At 41.3% G+C, this 23377-nt stretch overlaps 1 protein-coding gene across 1 annotated transcript in view; it reads right to left on the reverse strand.

Annotated features, from left to right (window-relative positions):
* The window catches only part of ACSS3 (acyl-CoA synthetase short chain family member 3), a 212379-nt gene that overhangs the window by 30908 nt on the left and 158094 nt on the right, over positions 1–23377 (reverse strand). Inside the window, exons 9-10 of the mRNA XM_068276864.1 lie at positions 13953–14056; positions 4892–4987 (exon numbers count right to left, since the gene is read on the reverse strand). Of these exons, the coding sequence (XP_068132965.1) occupies positions 4892–4987; positions 13953–14056 (200 nt within the window). The remainder of the gene's footprint in view (positions 1–4891; positions 4988–13952; positions 14057–23377) is intronic.

Genomic DNA, 23377 nt, shown 5'->3' on the forward strand with positions numbered 1-23377 from the left:
ATCACCTCCTTGTAGCATGAGGGCCAACAGATTTTGAATGTTATGAAAATTGTATAAGCAACCTCTCATACTACATCGAAGAGGTAAAATTGGCCATTCATTGGGTAATCAAAATGGAATGTGTGTATCAGACTTTAGACCACTTCACGTCTCATACCTCCGATTGGTACTTTATTACATTAGCTGGTCTATGCAAGATACTATGGAAGGGATTAGATTGTGAGCTCCTCTGAGGGACAGTAAAGTGACAAGACAATATATTCTATACAGCACTGCAGAAGATGTTGGCGCTCTATAAAAACTAAATAATAAGATACTGGGTGACTAACAGTAATATTCGGCCATGTTTAGACACTTGCAGACACTATAGTGGTCTAATTTTCGAGGCAGGTCCTTGCCACAGTTTGAGGTGAAATTCTTTTTTAATTTAACATTTTTGGGGAACACTTTTTGTGACAAATTATTTGTATATTCTATACTGCTGGCCACAAGCTTCCATGTTTCTGAACCTGGAGTGTGTACACACGTCACATTTGCGTATCAAAAACCTGTTAAATCCCTGCACTGCCTGATTACAACTAACAACACTCTGCTACCGTATGTAGGCTAATGTATGCCAACATAAATGCTGTATGTACCGAATGCAGCTGGGATGGATTTCCGCCTTGTTGGAGCTAAAATATAACTTCCATTTCAGCAGACCTGACATTACAGTTCACTTTCACGCGCACCATGTGTGATTCACAGCTTAGAGATCATCTCAGAGTAGATAATAGATGTTCTGCATATCAAATATCTTCAAAGCTGTGAACAGCACCTTCTGTATAAACTCCACACATTCTAAAGCTTTCCACAAAGAAATGCTGCATGAAACGGGCAGAAGTGTTTAAAGATAAAACACTGACATGCTTCACCACTCTCCGAAGATAGAAAATAGACCAAAGTATTAACAGAAAAAAATCCCACACCAAAACTGGCTAAAGGTTCTATTTTTCTCAAAATTTGAAAAGTGAAAAATGCAGGGCTGTGGAGTCGGTACAAAAATCCACCGACTGACTCCTCAGGTTAGGATTCCACACACACACACACACACACACACACACACATACATACATACATACATACATACATACATACATACATACATACATACATATATATATACATACATACATACATACATACATACATACATACAGTGGTGTGAAAAACTATTTGCCCCCTTCCTGATTTCTTATTCTTTTGCATGTTTGTCACACTTAAATGTTTCTGCTCATCAAAAACCGTTAACTATTAGTCAAAGATAACGTAACTGAACACAAAATGCAGTTTTAAATGATGGTTTTTATTATTTAGTGAGAAAAAAAAACTCAAAACCTACATGGCCCTGTGTGAAAAAGAAATTGCCCCCTGAACCTAATAACTGGTTGGGCCACCCTTAGCAGCAATAACTGCAATCAAGCATTTGCGATAACTTGCAACGAGTCTTTTACAGCGCTCATCTTTGCAGAATTGTTGTAATTCAGCTTTATTTGAGGGTTTTCTAGCATGAACCGCCTTTTTAAGGTCATGCCACACCATCTCAATAGGATTCAGGTCAGGACTTTGACTAGGCCACTCCAAAGTCTTCATTTTGTTTTTCTTCAGCCATTCAGAGGTGGATTTGCTGGTGTGTTTTGGGTCATTGTCCTGCTGCAGCACCCAAAATCGCTTCAGCTTAAGTTGACGAACAGATGGCCGGACATTCTCCTTCAGGATTTTTTGGTAGACAGTAGAATTCATGGTTCCATCTATCACAGCAAGTCTTACAGGTCCTGAAGCAGCAAAACAACCCCAGACCATCACACTACCACCACCATATTTTACTGTTGGTATGATGTTCTTTTGCTGAAATGCCGTGTTATTTCTACGCCAGATGTAACGGGACACGTACCTTCCAAAAAGTTCAACTTTTGTCTCGTCGGTCCACAAGGTATTTTGCCAAAAGTCTTTGCAATCATGGACAAAATTGAGACGAGCCTTAATGTTCTTTTTGCTTAAAAGTGGTTTGCGCCTTGGATATCTGCCATGCAGGCCGATTTTTTGCCCAGTCTCTTTCTTATGGTGGAGTCGTGAACACTGACCTCAATTGAGGCAAGTGAGGCCTGCAGTTCTTTAGATGTTGTCCTGAGGTCTTTTGTGGCCTCTCGGATGAGTTTTCTCTGTGCTCTTGGAGTAATTTTGGTCGACCGGCCACTCCTGGGAAGGTTCATCACTGTTCCATGTTTTTGCCATTTGTGGATAATGGCTCTCACTGTGGTTCGCTGGAGTCCCAAAACTTTAGAAATGGCTTTATAACCTTTACCAGACTGATAGATCTCAATTACAGTACTTTTGTTTTTATTTGTTCCTGAATTTCTTTGGATCTTGGCATGGTGTCTAGCTTTTGAGGTGCTTTTGGTCTACTTCTCTGTGTCAGATAGCTCCTATTTAAGTGATTTCTTGATTGAAACAGGTGTGGCAGTAATCAGGCCTGGGGGTGACTACAGAAATTGAACTAAGGTGTGATAAACCACAGTTAAGTTATTTTTTAACAAGGGGGGCAATCACTTTTTCACACAGGGCCATGTAGATTTGGAGTTTTTTTTTTCTCACTAGATAATAAAAACCATCATTTAAAACTGCATTTTGTGTTAAATTATGTTATCTTTGACTAATAGTTAACGGTTTTTGATAAGCAGAAACATTTAAGTGTGACAAACATGCAAAAGAATAAGAAATCAGGAAGGGGGCAAATAGTTTTTTACACCACTGTATACATATATACTCATACGTACATACACATACATATATATATATATATATATATATATATATATATATATATATATATATATATATATACATATACATATACATATATATACACATACACATACATATATACATACACATATACATATATACATACACATATACACATATACATATATATATATATATATATATATATATACATATGCACATACATACACACACGCACAGTATATACATACAGTTCACAGTGGGTTGCAAAAGTATTCGGCCCCCTTAAAGTTTTCCACATATTGTCACATTACTGCCACAAACGTGAATCAATTTTATTGGAATTCCACATGAAAAACCATTAGTCATGCACTGTGCAAAGTTGGCCTTTATGGAAGAGTGGCAAGAAAAAAGGCATTGTTAAAGAGGAGCTGTTAGGTATAGGGTCTCAGAGAAAATAAACACATATATCAGTAGCTAAAGATTGGCTGTACTTACATTACATATGCATTTCACTGTCCACGTTTGGATTTCACAGAATTTGTATATAGTATATGCAGAGATAGATGCTCCTGACAGCTCATGGCAGGCTCCATGTTTGTGAAGCCAAATGTGTCGTCATGTCCTGCCTGCTTCTGATCACAGATAAGCTCGTTCTTGAACAACACGGTGTGCAGTGAATATTAATGAGCCATGTGGCTAGGAACAATAGCTGACTCCTGCAGTGTACTCTGCCCCGAGATTTATCAGTGCTTCGCGCTGGACTGATTAGAAGCTCCTGTACCGTCTCATTAGCAGCCGAGGGGAGGGCCCCAGAATGCTTTGCAGTATAGCTGCGGCTTGCGTCTTTATGGGTCTATAACAGACTTTAAGATAAGCACACATCAAAGGTAACTGAAATGTTTATCTTCACTAATGGCTTTTGAGCTTCCTTCTAAACTGTTTAACACAGGAGAATAGAGGTTTAAATTAGCTTCTGCAGCCTGACAGTTACTCTTTAACAGAAAGCATAAGAAGTCCAGTTTGCCACAAGCCATGTGGAGGACACAGCAACCATGTGGAAGAAGGTGCTCTGGTCAGATGAGACCAAAATGGAACTTTTTGGCCAAAATGCAAAACGCTAGGTGTGGCAGAAAACTAACACTGCACATCACTCTGAACACACCATCCCACTGTCAAATATGGTGGTGGCAGCATCATGCTCTGGGGGTGCTTCTCTTCAGCAGGGACAGGGAAGCTGGTCAGAGTTGATGGGAAGATGGATGGAGCCAAATACAGGGCAAACTTGGAAGAAAACCTCCTGGAGACTGGAAAAGACTTGAGACTGGGGCGGAGGTTCACCCTCCAGCAGGACAATGACCCTAAACATAAAGCCAGGGCAACAATGGAATGGTTTAAAACAAAACATATCCATGTGTTAGAATGGCCCAGTCAAAGTCCAGCTCTAAATCCAATCGAGAATCTGTGGCAAGATCTGAAAACTGCTGTTCACAAACGCTGTCCATCTAATCTGACTGAGCTGGAGCTGTTTTGCAAAGAAGAATGGGCAAGGATTTCAGTCTCTAGATGTGCAAAGCTGGTAGAGACATACCCTAAAAGACTGGCAGCTGTAATTGCAGCAAAAGGTGGTTCTACAAAGTATTGACTCAGGGGGCCGAACAATTACGCACACCCCGCTTTGCAGTTTTTTGTAAAAAAAATGTTTGGAATGATGTATGATTTTCGATCCACTTCTCACATGTACACCACTTTGTATTGGTCTTTCACGTGGAATTCCAATAAAATTGATGCATGTTTGTGGCAGTAATGTGACAAAATGTGGAAACCGTCAAGGGGGCCGAATACTTTTGCAACCCACTGTACATACACCTATCCGCACAAGCACACACACAGTACTTTATTGCTTTTGTACAGAGGTTACATGTCGCTCTCTGGCAGCCTGTAATACACATGGAGTATTATAAAGCACGCCTGACTGCTGAAGGGATTAATTATTGAAGTAGGACAGTGTTTTAATGGTGAAAGGGAAAATGTGGCAGGGGAAGGAGCAATTTACACAGAATTAAACCCAGTAATTGTTCTCATGCTGTGACACAGCTTTACTTACCATTATATCCTGGAACAGGCTTTCCTGCTTGACCTGGAGGTGGTGTCAAAGAATTTCCAAGTCCAATGCATGTTGCTGTAATAGCAGATCCAGTTTCTAGAAATAACGAATCAGTTATTTATTTAACATGAAAATCAAGTAATACGTAAGACCGACTGGTGAAAGTGTGTGTGTGTGTGCGCGTGTGTGCGCGTGTGTGTGTGTGTGTGTGTGAAAGAGTGTGTGTGTGTGTGTGTGTGTGTGTGTGTGTGTGTGTGTGTGTGTGTGTGTGTGTGTGTGTGTGTGTGTGTGTGTGTGTGTGTGAAAGAGTGTGTGTGTGAAAGAGTGTGTGTGTGAAAGAGTGTGTGTGTGAAAGAGTGTGTGTGTGTGTGTGAATGTGTAAGTGTGTGTGTGTGTGTGTGTGTGTGTGAATGTGTGTGTGTGTGTGTGTGTGTGTGTGTGAATGTGTAAGTGTGTGTGTGTGTGTGTGTGTGTGTGTGTGTGTGTGTGTGTGTGTGTGTGTGTGTGTGTGTGTGTGTGTGTGTGTGTGTGTGTGAATGTGTAAGAGAGAGAGTGTGTGTGTGTGTGAATGTGTAAGAGAGAGAGTGTGTGTGTGTGTGTGTGAATGTGTAAGAGAGAGTGTGTGTGTGTGAATGTGTAAGAGAGAGAGTGTGTATGTGTGTAAGAGAGAGAGTGTGTATGTGTGTGTGTAAGAGTGTGTGTGTAAGAGTGTGTGTGTGTGTGTGTGTGTGTGTGTGTGTGTGTGTGTGTGTGTGTGTGTGTGTGTGTGTGTGTGTGTGTGTGTGTGTGTGTGTGTGTGTGTGAGAAAGAGTGTGTGTGAGAAAGAGTGTGTGTGTGCACATACACTATCAGATTGGCACCTGATGTGGGCAAGAGATCGATCCCTCTTGTAACATAATTACCGAGGGAGCTGTCCCTACAGGACAATCGGCAAAAATGGGCACCTGCGGCTGTTTGAAAATGTGGGCGACACCATAGAGTGCATTGTTAATTAATTACAACTATAGCAGCACAAAGTGCAACTGGATAGCCCTTTGTACCTCCATCTGCCCCTCCACCAGAAATAGCAGCAGAGGAACAGATAGAGGCAGAAAGTGAGAAAATTAGCAGTGGAGAGTCAGATAATTGGTATGTATGCAAATGTTGTATGCAGATGGTAATTATATGCAAATCAATGCAGCTTAAAATGAACCAGTTAAACGCAGTAGTAAAAATGGATTGTGTAATGAATGGAGTCATTTTTGCTGTATTGCATTATGGACTTAACTAAGCAGAACTAATTGTTGTTCTGAGAACCTCTACTAGGAAGCCATGTTACAAATACAGTAAAACGTTGTACACACTGTGTAAGTCTAATCTGCCTAGTAGACTGTAGAGTAATGGAGACCCAGCAACATCGTCCAAAATGGATTCAAAGTATTTAAAAGCATACAAAAAGGATGGCTAGTTGTAAATGTAAAGTTTTGAGAGGGACATCCTCTCTTTCTCAACATTAAGGGTAAGAGGTACCTTTCTTCAGGAGGGGTGAACGCTGGTACCTAGTGGCTTTGCCATCGATAGGACTGTTAATTGATTTTCCCAAGAGTGAGACCGTATCCAGCTCTAGCTGGACACTCAAGTGTAGTCGGGTTTATAGATCTCCACCTGCTTTCAGCGGTTGGTTGCCCTTTCTTGTGATATATGCACCATTTAGGCTCTTGTAATCTCTGTGGTGTTCTTTTTTAGGGTGTGTGGTCACCCTACCTTACAGCTTTTTTTCTCAAGCTCAACAAGCCATGGAATACACTGCAGAAAAGCAACAGTTATTTATACTAAGGCTCAATATCAGGAGCTGACCAATAAAAAAAGCCCAGAGGATGACTGTGCTGGGTGTCCATATTTCTACAGTCTGTATATTAGCCCTCGGGGCAGAGAGGTATTGACTGGAGGCACATCACAAGTTTATTGATGGGTGCGGCCTATGGAGTGTTGCTAATCTGCCTAGAAGTACACGATTTCTATACCGGTCAGCTGCACTTGGCTCAGCAGAGTTAGTGTGGAGACAGATGTGTGCTTGTGCTCGCTTTCTTTAGCTGCATATGCTAGCTGTCCTCTCTTTCTCTTCTGCACAGCTTGTGGCTCAGACAAGACAGGCGTGGCAGGAATCTCAGGCATGTGGCTGTCCTCACCTTATTAGTTAGATCAGAGTTAGATCAAAGTGTGATTCTGGGAGTAGAGATCAGAACCTCAGCAAACAGAACAGTGACAGCGCTGTTGTACTGCATCATTTATGTCTTCTATCAGCAAATGTACAGGGAGATTCACATTTTGTATAAAATGCATATATTTTGCACAAATACTTTACATTTCCCCACCAGCCTTGTGTTGTTCCTTATTAATTGTTGTCGAATGGGAACAATTTCAGTGCACACAATATAGGATTCTTGTTTTTTGGAGGACAACAGCCACAGCTGGAGACGGTGAGCAAGCACAGAGCTATCATCCAACCTGCAATGCTGAGCCTAAGCCAGCCGACAGGTAGTGAAAACACATACGGCTAATCCTGACACACAAAATCTACTGAGCAGCCTGGCATAATCCTGCTTCCTTTAAGGCTCTAACAATACTACAAACATTATAGTGATATTTTATTCAATATAGTCCAAATATCTCAGTTTTTGGTGCTTCACTTGCACCTCCATGCAGTAAGGTTTTGTGTACATTACTCCTTGTGGATCCCTCTGGAGGGGTATTTTGTTCACGAATGAAGCACTTTATTAGGAACGCCTGTACTGTGATGGAAGGCATATACACATCTACATGATATGCTTACATACACCACCCACTGTTGCTAGTAGGAACATTAGTCATAGATCAGATTAAAACAGTATTGTCAGCCACAAAGTTAAATTCCATTTACCTACTGCTCTGTGTTTATTATGCAGCCTGTAACCTAACCCTGCATTGCAAGCATTCCAATCTAATCAGAAATGTTTCTGCTGTAACCAATCTTATCTGTCACACTGTCTCTATTCTGCTACATTGCCAATGAGAAGGTAACTTGTCATCACCCCTCCCACATTCCTGCTCCTCTCTGATTGGCTGAGGGTTGTTCAGTGTGAAGCTGCTAAAATCTTATCTATGAAGTGCTCACATGTTTCCAAAGCAAGCTAGATATGGCAGTGCAGTTTCTAAGAGAAATAAAAAAGTAATCAAAAAAACGACATCAGAATTGGCTTCAGTCAGAAGAAGTCAACAAGGAAATTGGCAGGAACAGTTTTCTCTTTATTTACTATATAAAATTCACTGAAATCAAAATGTAGACAGACAGTACAATACATATGTTATGTAAGTAGAACAAGTATTTATCAACATATGTTTTCCCTGGTATGGCTATCTCTCGCTGCTTCTTAACAAATCTTATGCTCAGTCCCCATCTTGTTGTGTAACACTTACCGTATATACTCGAGTATAAGCCGAGTTTTTGGGACCAAAAAAGTGGTCCCAAAGTGGGGGTCTCGGCTTGTACTCAAGTCACTATGAAGTCACTATGCAATAGTGTCCCTCCCGATGCACCCCCACCGCAGTGTGAAGAGCTCAACAGCAGCTCTAAAGAACTGTGATGTATTGCGTGCTCCCCGAGTGTCCCATCGGAATATGCAGAGCGGTGTAAGTGCTGCAGGCATCCTCCCCACCCCCCAAATGCCCGAGAGTCCCCCTGCACATGGAGCACTGGTAAATGAGGAATTTGTAGCATACCTCTTCCCTGTCATCACCCCCCGAATGTCCGAGAGTTCCCCGGTATGTGGAGCGCAGTGTTACTCTTTCGCTGGTTCCCAGTGCGAGCGGCTTTGATTCCTCTGCAACTTTTCAGCTGCAGTCTCATTGCTAGGGCGGCCTCTAGTGGTGCCCATCACGTACGCCACTTCAGGCGTCATAGTAATGGGACAAGCTGACAAGTTACAGAGGAATCATGGTGGCGTGCACAGGAACCACGGAAGAAAACAGCATTCCACTCCACATACCAAGGGACTTTCGGACATTAGGGGGGTGATGACAGGGAAGAGGTATGCTACAAATTCCTCATTTACCAGTGCTCCATGTGCAGGGGGACTCTCGGACATTTGGGGGGTGGGGAAGATGTCGGGGGAAAAGATATGCCTCAAATTCTGCTCTGGAATGCAGCACTTACACCGCTCTGCTTATTCCGATGGGACACTCGAGGAGCACACAATACATCACAGTTCAGGCAGTGGCACACACTGAAATAACCAGCTCTACTTTGCACATGGCTGAAAGTGAAGACACGGCACAGACACTGACCTGCGAGTTTAAGATGCACCACCACTCTGCAAATGCAGCTTCTCTGATCATGCTGTATTGGGGTGCACTCAGAGGAGGCAGCCAGTGCAATATTCAGGAGTAGAGATGGCAAACCACAATAGATATTTCTTTCTTGCTTGATAGTTGGTTTGATTACATTGATCCTTGTTATAATTATTGTGGTTAGGGCTGGATTATATTTTCTGCAGTAGGCCAATTGTCTTTTACTGTCTCTGCCTTTTAAAGGCAGCCCCTGTTCTGTATACTTTAGGCGTACCCTTCTATACACTGCAGTCCCCATGTGCAGCAGTAGCCCTCAATACAAGATTAATGTGCATATGTTACTTCTAACCCCCTCCAAGTCAACTGTCTTCTCCACACAATGCTTTGTTCTACACCATGAGACCCCCACATTTCCTACCCTCGGCCTATTCTCAAGTCAATTATTTTTTCTCATTTTTTGGAAGGGGGGGGGGGGGGGGGGGGGTCAGCTTATACGCGAGTATATATGGTAAAACCTGGAAACCACACACAAAAGCCAGCACGCCACATATAATCTTGTTAACACTTTCTGTCAGAGTTGTCTTCATAGAGTCATGATTACTGTACTTTTTTTTTTTTTTTTTTTTTTTACAAACCCATACAGAGCAAAACAGAGTGTGTAAAGGCCATTGAGTTAAAAGAATCAGAACTACAGAGCTAGGCTGCTGATCGTGTGTGTGTGTGTGTGTGTGTGTGTGTGTGTGTGTGTGTGTGTGTGTGTGTGTGTGTGTGTGTGTGTGTGTGTGTGTGTGTGTGTGTGTGTGCTCAACCACTCACACGATATGTCAAAAAAAGATGGCCGAGTACAAAAGATACTGCAGTCTTTTGGGGAAATCAAGATGTTCCATATTGACTGTTCAGTCAATCACTGGTGAAGGACTCCAGAGGACAATTGGCAGACTGGTTGAAGATGGCAAAAAGGATGCAGTAATTTAGGGAACCACTCTACAACTTTGGTGGGAAGACAACTGTCTAAGAATGAACACCACATAATTGCAACAGGCTCACTGGAGCTCAACAGCTAAAGTATTTATATCTGATGAATCTCACTTTCTGTTGATAACAGAATAAGAATTTAGCACCACTAAATAAATCCGTGGGCCCAACCTGCCTTGTGTCAGCAGTTCAGTCTGGTGGTCATTTGGGTTGTGGTTCAATGAGAGATTCATAGTATAAATGTGTAGCTGTAAAATCTGAGGACTCTTCAGTTGTTGATCTCAAACTTGTATAGGAAGGGTACTCTCTTCTATTGTATATCAGTAACACTGAATATACTGGCTGTCCAACTATATACAGTATACTTAGTACAAAGTGTTTTGTCAAACTGTATTATCCATATTGTCCTTGTTTGTCCATTAGTTTGTAAGCTATTTATTTGTACAGCACAACGGAATAAGTTGGTGCCTTATAAATGAATTATATTATTAACAACAACGTGCAGAGGCTTTTGAGGATAGATTTACTGACATGGGTAAGACTGAGGAGTTCACTGGCTTTGACAACTGCTAAATGTAATGTGCCTTCTTAAAACAGAAGGTATTTGCACTCACCCAGCTTAAGTGAGCAACTGTGTTTTCCCATGGTGCATCACTCCAAAAAATGCAAATCATCTCTTTATGCCTCTGTAAGCAAGGCTGCACATCCATAACCGCTGGTGCATAGTGAGCCTAGAGCTAATACATTTTACAGAGACAACAACTCTTGCAGCACAACGCAGATGTGAGATGACTAGTGTGAGTCTGTTCACCCGCCAACACAGTTTTCAAAATCCACTAGTGATGTTCGTGTATTACTTTTAGATAGTGATCCAACTTAGGTCCATTTTATTTATTCATTTATTCATTTTAAACAATGACATATTCTAGAAGTGAAACATAATGGGATTTAAAGGCAGCCTTAAATGTTTCAGTTTTTAAAGCAAATGGGGATTTACAGTAAGCCGATGAGCTGGATTTTAGTTGGAGAAAAGTATGCCACATCAAAAACCACACAAACTTAAAAACAAAAGTTTAGAGAAACTGCTGAGGCTATATTTTTGTTAATTTTATTCTAATACAGTAGAATCCCTTTATGGTAAACTCCAAGGGACCTAGCCATGGCCAAGTACCGGTGGTTTACTATACCAAAAGTTTACTATATCGGAATTTGTCATACATTGTATATTTATACAGACACATTTACTGGGACTTGGGGAAACAGTTTAACATAGTTTGTTATAAGGACAGTCTACTGTATAGCATCATTTAATCCGTCAAAACTTTTAAGCAATGCTGCACTAAGCCACAGAGGATATCAAGCCCATAGAGCAGCTCTAATCCGAAATACCAATCTGCAGAAAAGATCAAAGTAAGCAAAGGATTGTTCATGCACAAAAACAAAGAGACAAAATATTCCTTTTGCTCCAGTTTTCAAAACCTTCCCCATTTTCACAGCTTGCATTATCAAGGGGGACCTTCAAAAGCATAGTTAGCCATGTTACCTTTTTCAGCTACACTGTGCACTGGAGTGTTCCGCATGGAAATCCAGACAAGCCAAAAATAAAGCTAAAGCTCCTACAGATTTTAAATACTTGCTATGAGTTTCAATGAAGCAATTTCTACTACCATTTCTCTGCAAAATAAGCAACAGGCAGCTGAAGGCAAGTTAAAGAGAACATGAGGTGAGAGGGGTATGGAGGCTGCCATATTAAACAATACCACTTTCCTTGCTATCCTGTTGATCTTCTGGCATCAGCAGTGTCTGAATCTCACCCTGAAACAAGCATGTGGCTAATCCAGTCAGACTTGATCTGAATGCTTGTTCAGGGTCAAGGACTAAAAAGTAAAAAGGCTCATACACACGCGTGAGGCATGTCGCCCGATCCCTTGGAAAACATTATAGGGCCAAGGCTGACAGACTCATTGAGCGTCTGTAGGCTAGCAATGTGTACTGTTCCTATGCATGTGTGGAGTGACGCAGGAGTGATGTCATATGGCAGCGGGACAAGTGGGGAGGACAATGTCCTTGGCTGAAGTGATCTGCTTGGTGGGCAGAGCAGTAGAGAGGGGTCAGGGGTTGCCATACACAGGCTGTATTCTTGGCAGAGGTGGTCGTTATTATCTAGTCTGTAAAGGGAGCTTAAAGTAGAGCTGAACTCTTGCACTGGACAGAAGGAAAACAGAGAAATGAAACCTGTATGTATTTAGAGAGTTTATTCTGTCTAATTCCTCCTCATCTGTGACTAACCACAAGTTGTAATTTGATCCCTCAGTCAGTTGCTCGCCACAACAGGGAGTTAATTGGTAAACACAGGATGTTTTAAGAGACTGTACTAAAAAAACGCCCCCTGGGGTGTACTTATCTCAGGAGGGGGAAGCCTCAGGGTCCCAATGAGGTTTCCCCCTCCCCTGTAGCTGCAGGCAATCCAGCGCTGGCTCCCCCGAAGTGTCCCGCAATCCTCCCCTAACAAGCCTGACAAGGCTTGATATATTTACATTCCCTGGCTCCAGTGGCTGGCGTTTTCTTTAACCCTATATCTGTTTTCATGAAAGTAGGAAGTAGATTAACTGCAGATTTATTGCAGGAATTGTATCAGCTATAACAAAATGTTTTTCTTTAAAGGCTAAAGGCTCTTATGCTGTTACATATCTTTTAGAACAAAGAGGAAGTTCTGAGGTCCGCTTTAAAAGTCAGATGATCAAGTGAACAGCCGCAGAACTTGTTTGAAAGATATTAAATAGGGAAACCTCCATATCTTTCTCACCTGAGGTTCCCTTTAAGTTTTCTAATCATTCTTTACAGTTTAGCCACAAATACACCTCACTATTTATGATATGGTTTCAGGGCAACAAATACGTATAGTGAATCTCTCCTAACAGCTTTGTTTTCCCAATGACGTACATGTTACTAATAATGCTGCACAGATGGCTCTGCTCCACTGAAGAGCTATGGTACAGTCTTTAGTTACACAACCTTAGTATTAGTCTTTATTTATAACGCAACTCCATGTCATACAACACTGATCTATAAATACGATCATATCACTTAGCTGAAATCTGCTTGTGATCTGTTGTCTCCCCACACACCAGATCAATTAACTTTTGACCAATGTTGGACAGTTTATTGATCAGTTCAGAGTGGGTGGAGGGAGCAAGAGCGGGCAGCTATATAGTTTTGCATGGAGCAGTACAATGCCAGTAATTTAAATCTCTTATTAAATTTCAACTGAAATCTATCCAAAATCAAGTTAACAAAGAGGTAGAATTGATCAATACTACCAGTAGTCCCTACTTTGGTAATAATGATTTAGATCATTGAGTGATTGATTGCTTTCCATATCGGATATCGGGCAGGTATTTATGTCACCTCTGTTGCGATATTTTGCTAGGCTGTATTCTTGGAACCGGCAATCAGTTTTCCCATATTTGTTGGCCTGGAACTAAAGAGCTGTACTGACCGGGGGCTGTCAATGAAAGCCCAGTAAGAATTACCACTTTTTCAATGATCAATGCAGCCTGGAACTGTATCAGTCAAATGCAGTTGCAGCAGATTCTGACTAGTCTGATTCCAAGCTGCGTAGTAATGGGGGGGGGGGGGGGGGAATTTGTATCACCTCAGAGGCCCAGAACCTTTACTAACCATCTACTCAACCCTTCATGCATGGCAGTCAGTCAATTGTGCTGTAGAAAAATATGGTCCATCAATTGTTACTAAAAACAAACAAAATAGGCCTACTTACCAGTCTGCCACCAGTGATCCAGTACTGGCACTTTGAAGATACTCTTGGACCACTCCAGTGTTTCCACATCACAGCGTTCTCCCGCAACAAACAATGTACGGAACCTATTCAGTATCAAATGAACCAAAAACAAAAGCCATTAATATGTGGCCAATGTCCACCTCCAAGCTGGATTACAATAAGGCCTCTCATTTTACCAATTTTTGTCAGTATATTTTACTGACTTAGAAAAAGAATATCAACACTGTGGCCAGGTCTGAAAGATGATAAAGAGAATAATTCTATACTGGTTGAGCAGATGTGAGTTATAGGACACCTTAAAGGACAACTGAAGTGAGAAGAATATGGAGGCTGCCATATGTATTGCCTTTTAAACAATACCAGTTGCCTGGCTATCCTGCTGATCTACTTGGCTGCAGTAGTGTCTGAATAACACCTGAAACAAGCATGCAGCTAATTTTGTCAGGTCTGACAATTATGACGGAAATACCTGATCTGCTGCATGCTTGTTCAGGGACTATGGCTAAAGGTATTCGAGGCAGAAGATCAGCAGGACAGCTAGGCAACTGGTTTTCATTAAAAAAGAAATCAATATGGCAGCCTCTTTTTCCCTCTCATTACAGCTGTCCTTTAACTAAGAGACAGATATAGAGGTTGTAATTATTTCCCTTAAAACAATGCAAATTACCTGGCTGTTCTTCTAGTCTCTTTGGTTTCAGTATTGTCTGAATCACACACTTGAAACAAGCTTGTGGCTAATCTAGTCAGACTTCAATCAGAAACTCCTGATCTACATGCTAGTTTAGGGTCTATGGCTAAAACTATTAGAGGCAAGTGATAAACTGAACAGTCAGACAATAAGTATTGTCTAAAAGGAAATAAATATGGCACTCTCCATATCCCTTCAAGTTCAGGTGTACTTTAAAGTGGATCCGAGATAAAAACTTTTATTCATTGCATAATTGTGTTCCTTTCATATAGTTTATAGGGCATTCCTCAAGCCAAATACTTTTTTTGTTTTGTTTTAATACTCCAATTTCCTATAAACTAAACAAGCCTTGCCCACAGCTTCTCCAGAAAGCGTTGGCACTCTCAGCCTTAGTAGCAAGGGCTTATGGGAGCTCAGTCTGGGCAGGAGGAGGAGGAGGTTACTAGCCAGAGATTTCAGAGGCAGAGGGGAGGAGGGAGTAGGAGAGGGGAATGGGAGATACAGATCAGCTTGCCTGTGTGTAATGTGACAAACAGAACATGGCTGCCCTCGTATCACAGGAATAAATAATTATAAACAGCTGAAGCTGTCTGCAGCTAGATTTGCTGAGTAAACAATCTAAACTTTAGATAAGATATATAGACAGGTTACTTGTTATAGTTAGTTTTTCATCTCGGATCCACTTTAAGGCTGCGCCCAGTGAATTGCCTCTTTAATTCACATACAATGCACTTGTACCTATACACTGATATTTGTACTCACAGCTGGGCCGAGGACATCCTCAGCTTGTAACATTAACAAGCTTAAGACCCTGTTTTCAGCTACGTGATACCAGCTGCGCTTCAGGAAATGCAATGTGATCCGCAGGGACATCAGAAAGTGCATAGACTGCACAGTTTGCATTTTCCATCCATGAGTTGGGATTCACCCTGGAATTGCATTGACTAGTTTCTTGCATTGTGCAATGCGATTCCATTCATTATGATACATAGAATTGCAAGTGTGCCATGAAAAATCGCTGAGCAACTAAATGCTGTGCATCGTGGTGGCCCCCTGCATTATTTTTTATTCTTTATTTGTAGTAACATAAGACTTACATAAACCTAATTCCAATGATCTACTGCCCAGAGTGGTGGTGCAGCGCTGTCTTGGGAAACTTACACTGGCTGATCTTCACATTTATATTGTGCCCTGAGCTATGCTGCAGTATATTGTCCCATTCTAGTCACTAGCTCTGCGGAAAAAAAAAAGAAAAAATCTAGAGATGTATAGAGGTAATAAATAGGACTACATTTAAAATTGTGTGTATGCAAATTCCGTTTTTATAAAAATAAGCTTGGTGAGCATTATGAAAGCCCTTGAAAGACAAAGAATATGGTGTAGCTAAACTCATTACTGTTCCCCACCCAAAGTAACTCCTCCAGCAGGCCATAGCTGCAAATGAGCGTTGCAGTCTATGGTGTTGCTGTATTACAAGGGGCAGCGCTCACGCCTAGATGAACTGATCAGTGTGAATGTGCCTCCAGGGAAGAGTAGAGAATCTGTGCAGTTTCAACAAATGCTCCTTCCTGGATCTACACAATAGAGGTGTGATTGTACATAACTGTTGTAATAGTGCACATACACTTTAAACTTATTCATTTTTTAAAATAAGAATGGCAATTTGTGGCTTTGTTAACACTATATTTCATAATATATTCTTGTATGTCTAAAGCTCCGTCTACACGGAGCAATGTTCCTTATCAATCGAGCCACTGATGCGGCTCGATTGAGAAGATCCGTCATGTCCGATTTTGCCGCCGCCGATTCCCTGCTCGCTCCCCACAAGGGGACAATGGCAGGGAATCGAGCGGAAGATAAGCGGCGCAGGGACGAGGGCGAATCGAATCCGACGCACGTGCGTGCGAGCGGGGACGCGCGGGGATGCGGAAGAGGCAATCCGGTGGCTAATCGAGCTGCCGGATCGCCTCATGTAGACGGGGCTTAATAATGTGCAACAGCATGTATGTTCTCCGATGCATTTCAATGTCCTCATTCACATTGTATGCAGTGTGAAAAACTGGATCATTGCATAAGGTATTAATAAGGGTATGTTTTGTATTGTGGTGAGTGAATTTAGGTGCAAGATATTACAGATAATGATAATAATAATGGTAGTATCTTAGTCAAACAAAATAGTACGGGATATAAACTTCAAAAAAATCTCTCTCCGTCTCACCCTATTAATAATGCAATCAATTTACAAAAAATGGTTAAGGGAGCCAGAACCTATTCCTGATTATTATTAATTTATTCAATATCAAAAACACAAACAGTGAACAAGACACTCATAAAAAACCCCCCATAAAAACTACGTTTTATCAACTGCATGTGGCCAAGCTTTGCAAAAAACTGAGTCTCTGGAGTGCACTCCTATCAAAAAGCGCCACAAGTATATATTGGATTGCAATCTTAATTATCTTCAGGCCTAGGCTTCAATGATGATGATAAATTGTGACATCCAAACAATATGGTCAGCACACATCAACCCCGTGTGCTTACTAATAATATCTGTACGCCTCTATGTAATATACATATACATGTTGTTCATTACTGACACTGTGATTCCTATGTCAAACCTCTCAAGCCAATCTCCGCAAGACAATTGAACAGCAAACATACGTCAGCGCTTGTCAGGTAAGCAGTTGTGCGATTGAATAATGCAATAAGCTTTAGCTCATAACTCACGACCGGACGCATCCAGACCAGCAAGTGCTTCTGCCCAGTTGATTAGTTCAAGCGTGGTAGCTCTAAAGTCCAAAGGATCCCCCGAAAGGTGACGGGAGACAGCGGTATGAGAGGCAAGAGGAAGAGCATGGAGGCACGGAGGAAAGGCTCCGGCCACAAGCGGACGTCACAGACACCTGACGCGTTTCGTCCAATAGACTTCCTCAGACATGACGTACTGTCCACATGACCACCCCTTCTTATCCTCCAACGGGGCTGGATCATGCAAAATGTATGTAAGGTTAAAAGCATTACAGCGCAGGTTCACTGTGTGCGCAAATACGCGCTGACACTCCAAATACAGGATCGCTTCACAAAGTTCAGAGGAATGCCTTTATATTGAGGTCCTTATTCAGACCTAAGGGGTGCAAGCTTCCACATTGGTAAATCCAATAAGATTCCTTTCTAAGGAGCTGTTTATCATAGTCACCTCTCCTTGCACTTATATTAAGTTTATGGATGCCCATTACTTTCAATCCCCTAGGATCAGCATTATGTGCAGTCTTAAAGTGCAAGGCCATCGGATTCAACTTTTTCCTATCAATCGTAGTGCTTTTAATATTAGATACATGTTCACCAATTCTTGTATTTAGGGAACGGTAAGTCTTACCAATGTAGATCAAGTCACACGGACACCGAATCTGGTAGATAACTTTTTCGGTTGCACAATTGAAGAAGTTGTTTACTAAAAATGATTTAGATCTATCATGATTGTAAAACATATTTCCTTGTTGGACAAATCTACACATTTCACACCCACCACAGGTATACATTCCTTTTCTCCTATCAATTTTCATATTCCTTTCACAATTAAATTCACTATGTATAAGTAAATCTCCCAAATTGGCACTACGCTTAGCTGCCATGTGGGGATAATTGCCCACAATTTTGTGAATAATTAGGTCTCTAAGTAGTAGATGCCAATGCCTGGATAAAATAGATCTAACATCACCAAATTGTGCCCCATACGTAGTTACAATTCTCGATATTGGTACCTCAGCATCCTGAGAAATCAAAGACAGATTCTCCTTCTTAATCAACAATTCTTTCCTATTGCGGGCCAAAGCTCTATGATATGCTGTAATATTAATTCTATTTGGGTACCCCCTTGCCAGCAATCTAGCCCTCAACTCACCTGCTTCCTTTTTAAAAATCCTCAATTTTATTACAGTTTCTGCGTAATCGCAGAAACTGACCAGTGGGAACAGCCCATTTTTGAGCAGGTAAGTGAGAGCTAGAAGCCGACAAGAGGGTATTACCAGCTGTAGGCTTCCAGAATGTGCATGTAGTTAGGGTTTCCCCATCTTTCCTCATGTTTAAATCCAAAAATGAAATTGACTCTTGACTGCATGAAAAAGTAACAAAAATATTACGGTCATTTCGATTAAGGGCAGTCACAAATTGGATTAATTCATCCTTAGTGCCCTTCCAAAGCATCAAAATATCATCCACATAACGTAGCCAGAGGGCGACGTGCTCGACATACCCACGCATGGACCTCACAACCTCCTGCTCCCAATATCCCAGGTGAAGACATGCGTAGGCAGGAGAGCACGCCGCCCCCATAGCCACACCCCTCTTTTGTCTGTATGTCCAAGATCAATCTCATGCAGTCTGAAATAAAATCCGACTGACCCACATGATCACAAAAATAGATATTCAAAAAATGTTCTAAGGCCTCAAGACCCTTATCATTGGGTATTGATGTGAATAATGCCTCCACATCTAATCCCACAAGCCACCAGTCCTTTGCCACATGTACTCCCTCAATGCCAGCCAATGCATCCTTGGTATCCATAACGAATGACGGCAGACCCTTCACAATGTTTTTAATTTTTAGGTCCACAAATCCGGCCAATCTTTCAAGGGGGCCACCATTTCCCGAAATAATAGGGCGTCCCGGGGGGCACTCTAAATTTTTGTGAGTTTTTGGTAAAAAAATAAAAATGTTGGGATAGTGTACTCCTTAATTTGCAAATATTTTAGTTCTCTTTCCAAAATATGCCCCTCTAGGAAGCCCCACTGCAACTTGCGGTTCATTTTCTCAATCAAAGCCGGAAAAGGGTTAACTCTACATTTCTGTAGAATTGTCCCCCAAAAGGCGCAATGCCTCTTTGTCATAATTTTCCCTAGACATGATAACAACATTACCCCCCTTATCACTACGCTTAATTATAATATCTTGGATAGATTGAAGTTCCTTCAGGGCCTTTCTTTCATCTTTAGTTAAATTGTCCCTCCCCTTCTTTTTCCAATCCAAACCTCTCAAATCTTCACTGACTAATTCCATAAACATAGAAACATATTTATTTGTGCTCAAGGGGGGCATGTATGTAGATTTTGGGTGTAATTCAGTGTGAACCGGGGTTAACATTCTATCAACTTCAGCATACAGTTCTTCAAGATCTATATCATCAACATCTGCGGTCACCCGAGACGGATCCTCCAGGGGTCCATCGGGGGCCTTAAGGGAGTACATGCGTCTCAACTGGACCCTTCTCAAAAAAAGTTGTACATCTTTATAGGCTTCAAATTCATTGCCCATATTTTTAGGACAGAAATTCATCCCATATTTCAAAACGTTTAATTGTGGCTCAGTCAGATCTATTCCAGCAAGGTTAATCACTTCCATTTGGTCCACATCATCTTTAACTTCTATCTGTTGGAACTCCCCATCCCACTTCTCACTCTCGTCAGCATGCCTGCGTTTCCTTCCTCGTCTTCCTCTGCTTCGCTTACTTCTAAAAAATCTGAGCATTCATTAGAATCAGCCCCATTCCCAGGCTTCTTTTTATTTTTGTTATTATTCCTTCTCTGTCTACCCTTTCTATTTCTGCCTTCTTTTTTTTTTTTAAATACCATGTTTCTTATTACTACCATCGGTGCCGGATGACTCACCACCTGAGTCCTCAGTATTACTTCCCCAACCGACCCTCCTACCAGACCCTCGTCGCAAACCATATTTTTGTCCAGCAAGATTAAATATATCCCCTTTTTTGTAAGGAATCACAGTGTCAGTAATGAGCATATATATGTATATTACATAGAGGCGTGCAGATATTAGTAAGCACACGGGGTTGATCTGTGCTGACCATATTGTTTGGATGTCACAATTTATCATCATCATTGAAGCCTGGGCCTGAAGATAATTAAGATTGCAATCCAATATATACTTGTGGATCTTTTTGATAGGAGTGCACTCCAGAGACTCACAGTTTTTTGCAAAGCTTGGCCACATGCAGTTGATAAAACGTAGTTTTTATGGGGGTTTTTTTTATGAGTGTCTTGTTCACGGTTTGTGTTTTTGATATTGAATAAATTAATAATAATCAGGAATGGTAGTATCTTGCTGCTCTCTATTCCCTCTGCACACTAACCTCCCTCTTGTGGACACCAAACACTAACCAAAACAACTGTACCCCTCACCGCACCATAGGCACAAATTAACACTGCAGTCTGTGGTGTTGCTGTATTACATACAGTGCCAATTGCACCCAAATGAACTAACACAACTAATACAGAGTTCCCCAACCCTGTCCTCAAAGCCCACCAACAGTGCATGCTTTGTGGAAATCCACAGAGGTAGTTGAACAGCTCTGCTGAGACACTAATTACCCCACCTGTGATTGCGTGTGGTTTCCGGCAAAACATGTACTGTTGGTGAGCCTTGAGGACACTCTGAACTGGGGTTGGGGAACTCTGAACTAATGCATTTGAGTTTGCCAGTATCCCATTTACGCATTGACTTATGACCCTATGGAGACTAAGTGGTTTACACCAATGTAATTACAGTACAGCCTCTTAGTGTATTATATTGTGCCTCTACATACTCTATTGCCTGAGGAAGCATGTTCAACCCGCATCACAACATAGAGGAGTAAATCCCAGTAAAATTTGTGTTCTATAGTGAAATAGACCTATCATGTCATCTGTTGGGAGGTCCACCATTACCTCCCATTTTTAAACTGTTTTTAGTGTATTTTATTCTATTTTTGGTGCCTCTGTATTCCTAAACTAGTCTAGCCCAATTAAAGGAAACCCAAGGTGAGAGTGATATGGAGGCTGACAGGTTTATTTCTTTTTAAATAAATGCACATTGCCTGGCTGTTCCTGCTGATCCTTTGCCTCTGATACTTTAAGTTATAGACCCTGAACAAACATGCAGAGCAGATGTCTATGACAAATCTGACAAGATTAGCTGCATGTTTCAGGTGTGTGATTTAGACCCTAATGACCAGAAAGATCAGCAGCAATGCCAGGCAACTGGAATTATATCAATATGGCAGCTTTCACAGGTCTCTCACTTTGGGTTCCTTTTAATGGTTCTCTAGAAATGCCTTGGATACACCTTCATTGGACAAATATATACTTTACTGTATGGTGAAATGCACAGTAAAGTGAATTACTGAAGCGTATACAAAGCTTACACACAGCTACACACACAGCGCCCTTATATTTTTTTTCTGCTTATTTTTAAAACTTGTAAACAGTTTGGCATTACAACTTGAAGAGAAAGTCAAGCAAAACAACAAGCAGTTTGCTGTGAATAAAGCTAGTACAAGGGAATATTCATTGTATTAAGGTCAAGCTCTTTAGCCCTGGTCATGGAACAGGTTTAAATGGTTTATTCTCAGCACCAAACATTTAAGACTGTGGGTTTTTAGAAAATTGTGTATTCAGATCAATGTAAGCAGTATTTGGTAAAGGTCACAGATAATAAGAGATGGATAGCATGTCTCACATCATCTTCTAGTACGATGACTCTAATAATGTGGAAAATAATGAAGCAAGCATGAATCATTGTACTGTTGCCATCGGTGTATTTGTACTATCCTGCTGTGAGGATGCTTGCAGGAGTCTTGTGTCCCAGCTGATTAATGATGAAGATTCCTCTACCTCTGTAATTACTCAGACATCAAGAAATATGAGGCTTTATTTAGGATATTTGCCTTTCAGCATGACTTCTGTTCCTGAAGGGCAACTGTGCATGTTAAGCCTGAACATATGCAGCACTTTTTTATCTCAATACAGCATTAACATTAACCATTTAGATATTACACCAGCAATACAAGTGAACAGAACACATGTTTGCAGATTAATCCATCTACAGAGTGTGTGCACAAATTGTAACGCCAAAACAACCAGATCCCTGACAACGTGTAGTCAGCAATAAAAGAAAAAAGAAAAAAAAAAAAAAAAGAAAGAAAAAAACAAAAAAGAGATGAAATACACAATGTGAAACAAGTTGTCAGGCAAAAGATGGGCCATTCTGTTCATCTAGCCTTGTGATTTACGGTAGATGACTGTAGGCAGTCCAGCCAACGATGAAAACCAGCAACTGGGCCAAACTTTCCTTGTGGACGCTCCAGGAGGCACAGTAACGGCTGAATGACCATGAAGAGCAGAAGCACGCTGATAAGTTTTAAAGTGGTCTTCCCTACTGTAAAAACAGAAGTGAGAACAGAATCATACAACCCATGACCTTTTGTGAGGTAAGAATGGCTGAAGTGTGGTCACACCTGGAGTTGGTTCTTCCCCAGTGTAGTAGGCAATCAGAAGAAAAGTTCTGCACACTAGTTCTGCATTAGGTTGGGGGAATTCCTTCCAGACTGGTAGGACTGGTGGTGGTGGGGGGGGGGGGGGGAGGGGTATAACACTCTGCTAGGTGTGTTATGGAGGAACCAGGTCAGTAAGAGGTGGCAGCATTGAAAGGACGTTGCCCTGTGCAATTTTAGAGTACATAGAGTACAAAAAAAGAGAAGTGGCATTCATGTCTGCTAGGCAGATGGGTTCTAGTGACTGAACAGGTTGAAGCTTGGAAAGATATTCTGCAATTGTTGTATAACTGGTTCTGTCCAGCAGTTGTTACCACTGCTTTTGTAACAAACGAGTAATGTTATAAAAAAAAAAAAAAAAAAAAAACTCTGGTAACATCTTTGCAGCTTTAACA

The sequence above is a fragment of the Hyperolius riggenbachi genome, chromosome 3, assembly GCF_040937935.1.
Source record: "Hyperolius riggenbachi isolate aHypRig1 chromosome 3, aHypRig1.pri, whole genome shotgun sequence".
NCBI classification, from domain to species: Eukaryota; Metazoa; Chordata; class Amphibia; order Anura; family Hyperoliidae; genus Hyperolius; species Hyperolius riggenbachi.